We start from the raw sequence: 10,563 nt of genomic DNA, 5'->3' as shown, positions 1-10,563 counted from the left end.
GAGGGCATGGGAGAGAGGGCATGGGAGAGGAAGAGAAGGGGCAGAGAGTGGAGGTAGTGGGGAGAGGCGAGGGGAGGGGGAGGGGCAAAGAACTGGAGGAGAGATGGGTAGATGGAATAGAGGGGGAGTAGGGATAGAGGGGATGTGGGAGGGGGAGAGGAATGGGTTGGAGATGAGGAGGGGAGAGAGGAAGGGGAGAGAAGGGCAGAGGTATGAGGTGGGAAATGTGATGAAGAGGGAGGTGGCTGGGAGGAGGGGATGGGGATAGTGGGAGTCAAGGAGGGGGGACCTGGCAGAGAACATTAAGAGGTTTCTTTATCCCCAAGAGTGTGGAGAGAGCAAGACAGAGGCGGGGGGACTCTGCAACTCCTCCTTCTGCAGTCGAGAAGGGTGAATGTTGGGGAGGAACTCAGAGGTGAAGAGCCAGAAAGCCTTGCTTTTCATCTTGGTGTTCTCCAAGATCATCTTCCAATCCAGACTCCAAAAGGTTTACAGAGGAGCTCTGTGATGTACAGACACAAGGAAGAGGACAGCTCATCACATGTTCACGAATGAACATACACAGGATCATTACATCCGCTTATTCTGGTCTATAGGACACTAAGGCTACAGACAGAATGACTTCCCAAAACTTGCTGTCCTCTATTGTGAAGGTCTTAGACGACAGCAAGTGGGAGAGGCTGGACCAGCCAATTACCCTGGGGGGAGCTGACAGACTCCACTTTACCAGCCAGTTTGTGCATAGCTCTGTGGGACTGGATGGGCCCGGATCTGTTGGAAATATGCAAAGCTGTACTACTGGCAGACATTATGTCAGACTCCATGAGGAAGGGCATCAACCCCCTCATCTTCAAACAAAAATAAAGGTACAGGAATTGGAGACCCCTATCATTGTTAAACATTGACTACAAATTCCTGTCCAAAGCCACTAGCAATCAAGTCAAGTGGACCATGGGGCAGGTTATCCACCCAGATCCAGCCTGGATGGATCTGGGAACTATCTCTGACACCCTCACACTGCTCAGTGATAACATCATCTATGTGTTGGACAGGGAGGGGGGTGGACACCTGCCTGGTCAGCTTCGACCAGGAGAAGACTTTTGACTGGATGTTGCACATGGATGTGCTCTCCAAAATGGAGAGGGCAGCCAAAATTGGATTAAACTGCACTGCAGGGACACCTGTAACGCAGTCAAAATTTAATGGGTGGGAAACATAGCTTCCCTGTCAAGCTGCTGGCTTTCTCCACTCTTATTTGTGTGCTGAATCCATCAGGAAGGACGAGGGCATAAGAGAAGTGATGATGCCCGGCAGTGGAAGCACTCAGGTCAAAGACTCCCTATACATGGGCGACATCGCTGGCTTCTGCACAGTCTGATCAGCATCTGCAGCCATTTTGAGTCTGCATTGGGCACCAGGGTTAACCGGAAGAAGAGCGCGGTGATGCTCCTCAGTAACTGGTCCGACTGGTCTACCATCCCCCTCACACTCAAATCTGACTACCTGAAGGTGTCGGGGATCTGATTTGGAGGGGCTGAGGTGCGCATCAAGAATTGGTCGGAGAGGATCACAAAGGTCCAGCAGAAATTGGGTCCGAGGGCGCGGCACTCCCTCTCAATAACGGGGAGGGACGTGGCCATCGGGTGCAAGGTGCTCTCGGTTCTGCTGTACGTGCCACAGGTGTGGCCCACTCCCTGCGGCTCAGCCCGCCCTGGCCGTCACCGAACCGTCTTCCAGTTCGCGGGGATTCTGAGATGGAAAGGGATCAAGGGGGGGCAGACAATGAGGGTGAGGGCACACCTAACAGGGCCCACATCCTGATGACCAGCTCCATGCTTCAGGGTGAATGTTGGGGAGGAACTCAGAGGTGAAGAGCCAGAAAGCCTTGCTTTTCATCTTGGTGTTCTCCAAGATCATCTTCCAATCCAGACTCCATATAGTGGAGCAGGATGAGACGTGCTCTCGCCTCTTTGAAAAGGTTTACAGAGGAGCTCTGTGATGTACAGACACAAGAAAGAGGACAGCTCATCACATGTTCACAAATGAACCAAAGCACATGGAACCAAAGCACAAGGGCACCAAATGTCTCTAAGTGCTGAGGTTCTACCTGTCCCAGGTGTTGCAAAGAATGGGCCTGGTCCCATTGTTGAGCAATGTCCCAGTCAGTTGGACTTTGCCGCTCCACCTGTCCTTCATGGAAAAGTTTTCTTCAGACAAACGAGACCATTAGGCAGTGGTCAGCATGGAACGTCTGAGAGACGAGGACTTGACAGACCCAGTGGAGTGGTTCCCTGAGCAGACCATTCAGGCCATCTGGTGAAATGCCTCCTTGCCAGTGCTCACGCAAAAGCACCAAGACTTGGTCTGGCTGGCAGTGAGAGGTGCTCTCCAAGTCGGATCGTTCCTGTACAACTGGAACATCACCCATAATGCACGTGGTCCCTGAGACGACTACAGCGGAATGGAGACAGTCACACACATCTTTGCAGAAGGCAGATTCGCTTAGAGTGGGCAGCAAAGCATGCGAGGGTCCTTGTCACAGTTCATCCCCAGCAGCAGAGTGACAGAGGACTCTCTGTTCCCAGGGACACACACAGTCAACATCCAGAACTGCTGGAAGACCATCAACCTGGTGAAAGACGCCCTTTGGTCGGCCCGAAACCCGTTGGTCTTCCAGCGCATGGAGATGTCGATGTGGGACTGCTGCCCACATTCCAGGCTGCAGGAGTACTTTCTGAGGGATGTACTGAGGCTGGGTGCAGCCAACGCGAGGGCAGTGTGGGGAAGGACCACAGTCTGGAGTCCTCCCGTGACCAGCCACTGAGGGCCTGAGACCGAGGGGAAGCTCCTCAACCAACAGAGGGAGATGCAAGAGAAAGAGAACGAGGAAACAAGCTGTAAACCCAAGCAAAAATGGGAATAAGATCTAAACATAAAAATAAAGAATGAAACATGGGAAAAGCTATGCTCCGGAACTATGAGAAATACAATAAACACGAGGTTACGCATGATACAATATAATTGGTTACACAGGCTATACACCAAGCCCCAAAAGTTAAATAAATGGGACCCAACAGTATCAGACAGATGTTTTCGCTGTAAGAAGGAAACGGGAACAACAGTACATGCAATTTGGGCATGTGAGAAAGTGGAAAAGTTTTGGGAAGATCTAAACCAGGTATTAAATAAAATCACAAAAAGCAACATACCAAAAAATCCAGAGATCTTTCTTCTAAGTAATATAAGAAGTAAAGAACTTGGACTCGATTTGGATGGAGCATAAAAAAGATTTATTATGATAGCCTTAGCTGTAGCAAAAAAATGTATTATGTCAACCTGGAAATTAGAAGAGAGCCTGAGAATACAGCAATGGTACATAGAAATGAATAAAGGTATTCCATTGGAAAAAATAACATATAATTTAAAAAAAAAGTCACATTATTCGAACAAATTTGGGAACTGTACATGGAACATAACAGAGAGGGCCTACCGCAGACCTCCACCGCCTAAAATGACAGAAGGCGAAGAAAACAAAATGAACTGACCCAGTGTGTAAAAGTAGAAGACACAAATTTCTTGTTTATTTTCATTGTATGATGACATTGTTTAATGGGGTTAATGTATCATATATGTTGAAAGTTGAGTGAGTGGGGGGGGGTGAAGGAGGGAAGGAAGGGAGGGGGGAAAAAGGGGAGAAAATGACACTGTGTATATTCAAGAGGGAAATGTTTGTGTGTATTTTGGTCAGTATGGTTCATAGTGTGAAAAATTTTTAAAAATTTTTTAAAAACCAACAGTGGAAGATGCCATGGTGGTGGTAATGGGGGTAAATAGAAAATGCATCTACAGTGATAGAAATGTATGGATACAAAACTAAGGATGTGAAAAGACTTTGAACGGTTTTCTTTTCTGCAAATTGTTTATTATGAATAAAGTCAACTTTTTTTTATAAAAAAGAACCGGTTATCGACTTTGCAGCGTAGGAAATTCAAGCCCACCCATCTAGATCTGGGAAGGGTCTCTGCCTCTCTATACTTGTCAGGCATGGAGTCCCAGACCCTCACCTTCTTGGGGTATCCCTTCCAGTACTCACCCCAATTCCAGTAAATCTCTGCCCCTCTGCACAGGGAGATCACCATCCCGCTGGCTCACCTCCCCCACCCCTCATTTTACCCATCTTCCCCCTCCCACCTTGACTGTCCCCTCAGCCTCCTCTGTTCTGGAGAGAACAACCCCTGTCTCTCTGATCATTGTAGATCAGAAAGTCTCCATGTCCTGTACAAATGGCATCCCAGTGGGGTCTCTGTGGTCTGTTCTGTTCAGTCCAGGTGAGTCCCCATGGCCAGGGGTGTCCGTGATCTGTACAATCCCTGTAGCCAAGAGAGCCTATGTTCTTGAGAGTCCGTGATCTGTACAGTCTCTGTGGATGGGAAAGTCTATGTTCTGTACAGCCCCTACGGTCAGGAGAGTCCACTTTCTTTACAGTCCCTGTGGCCGGGAGAGTCTGTGTTCTGTACAGTCCCTTGGTTGGGAGAGTCCGATTTCTGTACTGTCCCTAGGGTTGGGAGAGTCCGTGTTCTGTACAGTCCTTGCGGCCAGGAGAGTCTGTGTTCTGTACAGTACTGTGGATGGAAGAATCTGTGTTCTGTATGTCCCTGCGGCTGGGAGAATCCATGTTCTGTAGAGTACTATAGCCGGAAGAGTCCATGTTCTATACAGTCCCTGTGGCTGGGGGACTCCATGTTCTGTACAGTCTCTGCAGCCAGGTAATTCCATATTCTATACAGTCCCTGCAGCCAGGAGTGTCCATGTTCTGTACAGACCCTGTGGCCGGGAGATTCCATGTCCATGTTCCATACAGTCCCTGGAAGTGTCCATGTTCGTGTTCCATACAGATATCCCTGCTGTGCCCAATGGAGCCCGTCCCATGGGGGGAGGGGGTTTCTGCCCCCTGCCACCCCTCAGACACAGTTTTCCCTGCGGGCGATGTAGATGTTGCTGCTCCCCGGCTTGGCACGTAGCGTTCCGTTGTGGAGGTAGAAGTGTCCCATGGCGGCGTGGATGGATCTCTGCCGTTCAACCACCTCCTCCTCATCCTCTGTCTGCGAGTCTGACAGTGAGGGGGTCAAGCAGGGGGTCTGTCATGGGGGAGGAGGAGCAGGGGATCGGGGTTGATATACAGGAAGGTGAGAGCAGGGGAGAGAGGGACAATGACACACCAGTTAACGCACAAATTTCCAGAAATACCGAATTTGCCATTAAATGGTTGATTGCAAATTACGAAAAATCATTTTGAATTAGAAACAGTGGGTGGAAGATAGAGTCATTCACTCCCAGCTCCAGGGACCCGGGACCCATCCCCTGCTCCAGGGACCCTGGACCCATCCCCAGCTCCAGGGACCCTTTGACCCATCCCCAGCTCCAGGGACCCAGGACTCATCCCCAGCTCCAACACTGCCTGTGTAGAGTTTTCACATTCTCTCTGTAGCCCTGTGGGGTGGGGAGGTCTTCGGTCTCCTCCCACAACCTAAAGAAGTGGAGTTGCTCAGTTAATTGGCTGCTATGAATTCACCTTTCATGCGTGGCTGTACATTCCCCCACAGTACAAGCCCTTCAGCCCTCAATGTTGTGCCGACCCAGGGAAACCTACCCCACGCAGTCTAACCCTTCCCACCCTCACGCCCATGACCCTCTCTTTTATGACATTGCACCATCAACAGGGGTGGATCTAGCTCAAGATCGCCCACAGTGGAGGGCCACCATCAGAAAAGGTGCTGAGAGAAAGGTCAGAGGCCCAAAGGCACAGAAAGTGCCACAACGGAGTTCCTGTCCCTGCTGTCCCTCCAGGCCTCACCTGCCAAGGTTATGGCCAGCGATGCCTGTCAAGGATCGACCTGTACAGCCACTCCATGGCCCACATAGCAAACCCCACAAAACTGGTGAAAGGAGCCATATCATCCTGCGGGATGGGGAGCCAGAAGATTTTTCTTGCCTGTCTAAGAGTTGTTTAAATGTCCCCATTGTACCAGCCTCCATTACCACACCCGGCCATGCATTCTAATCACCCACTCTGAGTAAACACTTGCCTCTGACATCTCCCCTAAATCTTCCTCTACTCACCTTAAACTGATGTCCTCTGGTTTTTTTGCTATTCGTCCCAGGGAAAAAAGGTTCTGGCTGTCCACTCAGTCTAAGTCCGGCATAATCTTACATTATCTGTCAACTTTGCTTCCAAAAACATGTTCTCCAATCCAGGCAACATCCTGCTAAATCTCCTTTGCACCCTCTCCAAAGCATCTGCATCCTTCCTGAAATGAGGTGACCAGAACTGAACGCAGTAGTCCGTGTGGTCTGACCAGTTTTATTACCCCACGGCTCTTGAACTCAATCCCTTCACTAATGAACACCAGAACACCATATGTTTTCTCACCCACCCTTCGGTCTGAACCTGGGCCACAAGATCTCTCTGTCCCTCCCCGCTGTTGAGAATCCATTAACCACGTACTCCACCTTCAGGCTCGATCTTCCAAAGTGCATCACTTCACACTTATCCGGGTGGAACTCCATCTGCCACTTCTCCACCCAACTCCACATCCTGGTTGCATCCCGTTGTAACCTACAGCAACGCTGTCCACAGCACCTCCGGCTTTTGCTAACTTACTGACCCACTTCTCCACCTCTTCATCCAGGTCATTTATAGAAATTGCAAAGAGCAGGAGGTCCCAGAACAGATCCCTGTGGAACACCGCTGGTCACCGACCTCCAGGCAGAATACGTTGCATTTACCTCTGTCTTCTGCCTTCTCCAGGCAAGCCAATTCCAAATCCAAGCAGCCGAGGTTCCACGTCTTGTGACCTTTACAGGAGTCCTTGTCAAACACCTCACAAAAATCCATATTTTATGGATACACCACTTCCATCGCCTTACCTTCATCAATTTTTTTGTCACCTCCTCGAAAAATCCAAGTAAGCTTGTGAGGCATGACCTGCCTCTCACAAAGCCATGCTGACTATCTGTAAGAAGACTACATTCTCCAAATACTCATGAATCCCTATCCCTAAAAATCCTCTCCATTGCCCACCAGACACAGGTCTCACTGGTCTATAATTCTCAGGATTCTCCCTCTTACCTTCCATAAGCAAGACTACATTTTGGCATTCTCCAATCGTCCGATACCTCTTCTGTGGCCAAGGAGGGTGCAAAGATCATTGCCAATGCCCCAGCAATCTCCTCCCTTTGTTCAGCAGTAACCAAGGGCACATGCCATCTGGACCTGTGGACTTATCTAGTTGAATATTGTGAAGAAGATCCAGCACTTCCTCTTTCTTAAACGAGACATGCTCCAACACATGAGCCTGTTCCATACTGACCTCACATTCACCAAGTTCCCTCTCCCTGCTGAACATGGAAGCAATTCATTTAGGATCTCCCCTCACACCTCTGCTTCCAGTCATGAACCCCCTCTTCATCCCTAATCAGTCCAAACTCTCATCATTCGTTTGTTCTTCATGTACTTGTTGACACCCCTTCAGGCTTTCCTTCATCCCACTTGCTGAGGACTTCTCATGCCCCTTTCTTGCTCTCCTGTCCTTTTCTAAGCTCCTTCCTGGCTACCATGAGCTCTTCCTGACTTTTCCTTCCTAAACCTTATGATTTCTTCCTTCTTCCTCCTGACCAGCTATCGCACCTGTCTTGTCAACCATGCTTGTTTTACCCTACCATCCTTTCCCCGTCTCAGTAGAAGAAAGCCACCTGGGACCACTCGCATGTGGTCCCTAAGCATACTCCACATTTCTGCTGTGCATTTCCCCAAGAACACCTGTTCCCAGTTTATCCTCTCAAATTCCTGCCTTATCCCATGGTAATGAACCTTTCCACAATTAAACAATTTCCTGTTTTGTCTCCTCCTATTCTTGTCCATGGTTATGCTAAAGATCAGTGAGTTGTTATCACCGTCTCTGAAATGCTAACCCACTGAGAGGTCTGTCACCTGACCAGGTTCATTACCCAGGACTTGATCCAGCATGGCCTCTCCTCTAATTGGCTGGTCCACATACTGTGTCAAGAACCCTTCTTGGATACACATGACAAATTCTGCCCCATCTGAATCTCTTGCACTAGGAGGTGCCAGTCAATATTAGGAAGTTGAAGTCTCCCATGACAACAACCCTGATATTTTTGCACCTTTCCAGAATCTTCCTGGTTACCTGCTCCTCAGTCTTCCCATTAGTCCAGTGGTTCTCAACCTTTTTCTTTCCACTTACATACCATTTTAAGTATTCCCTATGCCATAGGTGCTCTGTAATTAGTAAGGGATTGCTTAAGGTGGGATATGGGTGGGAAGAAAAAGCTTGAAAACCACTGTTTTCATTGTACCTCATTGACTCGTCATGTGCTCGGTTTCATAACTCCAAAGGAAATAGGCCAATGACAATTTTTCTCAGCAAAATATTTCAGTAACAATTGGGTCTAGAGCAGTGATTCTCAACCTTCCCTTCCCACTCACACACCACCTTAAGCAATCCCTTATTAATCACACAGCACCTATGGCATAGGGAGTACTTAAAGTGGTATGTGGGTGGAAAGAAAAAGGTTGAAAACCACTGCATTAGACTGATCGGTGCCTTCCTGTTTCTGATTTCCACCCATAATGATTCAGTAGATGATCCCTCCACTATGTCCTCCCTCTCTGCAGCTGTGATACTCCCCCTGATTATCAATGCCACTTTCCACCCCCCCCCACCCACCTTTTACCTCCCTCTCTCCCTACCCCTTCTCAAACATCCAAGCCCTGGAACTTGCATCAGCCAATCCTGTCCTTGTGCTAACCAAGTCTCCACCACAACATCGTAATTCCATGTTATGATCCATGCTCTAAGTTCTTATTCTTCATATTCCTTCCATTAAAGTGCACCGCATTGATGCTCCATCCACTGCCTGTCCTCCTTCAGTCTCACTACGCATAGCACCTACCATTTCATCAACCACTCCATTATCTGGCCTAACATTCTGGTTTCCAACCCCCTTCACCTAGCTAGTTTAAACAGCTTTAACTGACCTGCCCGCCGGAACATTGGTCCCTCTCAAGTTCAGGTGCAGCCCGTTCATTTCATACAGGCCTTGCCTTCCCCAGAGGAGATCCCAACAATCCCCAAATCTGAAGCCCTGCCCCATCCCCTCAGCTACACAGCTTCCTATCTGTGCCCTCGCTAGAGAGTGGCGCAAGCAGCAATCCAGAGATTACCACCCTTGAGATCCTGCTAACCCTACATTCACCCTTCAGGACTTCATCCCTTTTCCTGTCTGCGTCACTGGTACCAACGAGTACCAGGACATCTGGCTGTTTACCATCCCTCTCAAGAATTCTGTGGGCTTGATCAGAGATACCTCTGACCCTGGCACCTGGGAGGCAGCATACCATTCAAAAACCTTCATCCCTTCAGAATCTCCTGTCTATTCTCCTCACCAATGAATCCTCTCTCCTTCCTCCTCTCTTCCCTTCCGCGCCTCAGAGACAGACTTTATGCCAAAGAACTGTCTGCTGTGGCTTTTCCCTGGTAGGTCATACCCCCAACAGTATTGAAAACAGGATACTTGTTACTGCGGGGAACATTCTCCTTAAGTACCTGCTTCCTAAAAAGTGTATATCATGGCTAATGTGATTTATGGTGTGAAAAATAAAAAATTTAAAAAAAAAAAAAAAAGTACCTGCTTCCTGCTTCCTCGGTGAGTCTGCCACACTGTAACTCCTGTTTGTCACCCCCCTGCCTCAATAATCTGGATGGGAGTTGATGAGAATGCAGGGAGAATGAAATGGGAGCAGTAATGGTGAACCACACTGATCCTGTGCTGTTCTTCACCCTGAGTGTGTGACGGGTCGGTGTAGAGGGAGCTTCTCCCTGTGTCTGACCCGAGCCCCGGGAGTGTGTGAAGGAACAGTGTAGAGGGAGCTTCTCCCTGTGTCTGACCCGAGCCCCAGGAGTGTGTGATGGGACAGTGTAGAGGGAGCTTCCCCCGAGTCTGACCCATGCCCTGGGAGGTTGAGACGGAACGGTGTAGAGGGAGCTTCCCCCGGGTGTCTGATCCATACCCCGGAAAAGTGTTATGGGATGGACTAGAGGGAGCTTTCTGACCTGTGCCAAGGGAGTGTGTGATGGGACAGTGCAGGGTGATATTCCCCTCCAATATTCACCTGCTCCAAGGTCTTTCTGATCTCATAGTTGTTGCTTCCCTGAGCATCTCCTGGTGAGCCAGACCTCTCACTAGGGCCCAGCGTCCATTCCCTTATGCTGTGCCTCTGGCTGCTTGGCAGGCTGTTTCTGTAGTTCCCGAATGGGGAGATGGTGGAGGTCCTGGGCTCGCTGGCTGTGGACCGCAGGCTGTAGCGATGGCTGCCCAGGGGCAGGGTTGGCAGATGGTTCTCTCCTGCTGCTGACAACAGATCCCTCGAGCTGCTCCTCTGCTGTGGTGTGACCTCCTCTAAGATTGGCTCCTGCTCCAACTGCTGGGACTGAGAGGCGAAAAGGTGTTAAAAGTGAGGCCCAGGCTTTGCTCTCGGCCTAC

At 49.5% G+C, this 10,563-nt stretch overlaps 1 protein-coding gene across 3 annotated transcripts in view; it reads right to left on the bottom strand.

Annotated features, from left to right (window-relative positions):
- Positions 1-3,900: 3,900 nt before the first annotated feature.
- The window catches only part of LOC138764835 (nectin-4-like), a 46,028-nt gene continuing 39,365 nt past the window's right edge, over positions 3,901-10,563 (bottom strand). The window contains exons 8-9 of one of the 3 annotated variants that reach the window (XM_069941166.1): positions 10,193-10,510; positions 3,901-5,138 (exon numbers count right to left, since the gene is read on the bottom strand). In XM_069941166.1, coding sequence (XP_069797267.1) covers positions 4,962-5,138; positions 10,193-10,510 — 495 coding nt within the window. In that variant the 3' untranslated portion in view covers positions 3,901-4,961. The other 2 variants (XM_069941165.1, XM_069941167.1) reach the window with 2 other exon arrangements.

Source organism: Narcine bancroftii, chromosome 5 (genome assembly GCF_036971445.1).
Source record: "Narcine bancroftii isolate sNarBan1 chromosome 5, sNarBan1.hap1, whole genome shotgun sequence".
In the NCBI taxonomy this organism is placed as follows: domain Eukaryota; kingdom Metazoa; phylum Chordata; class Chondrichthyes; order Torpediniformes; family Narcinidae; genus Narcine; species Narcine bancroftii.
This window is presented reverse-complemented; position numbering and strand designations above follow the sequence as displayed.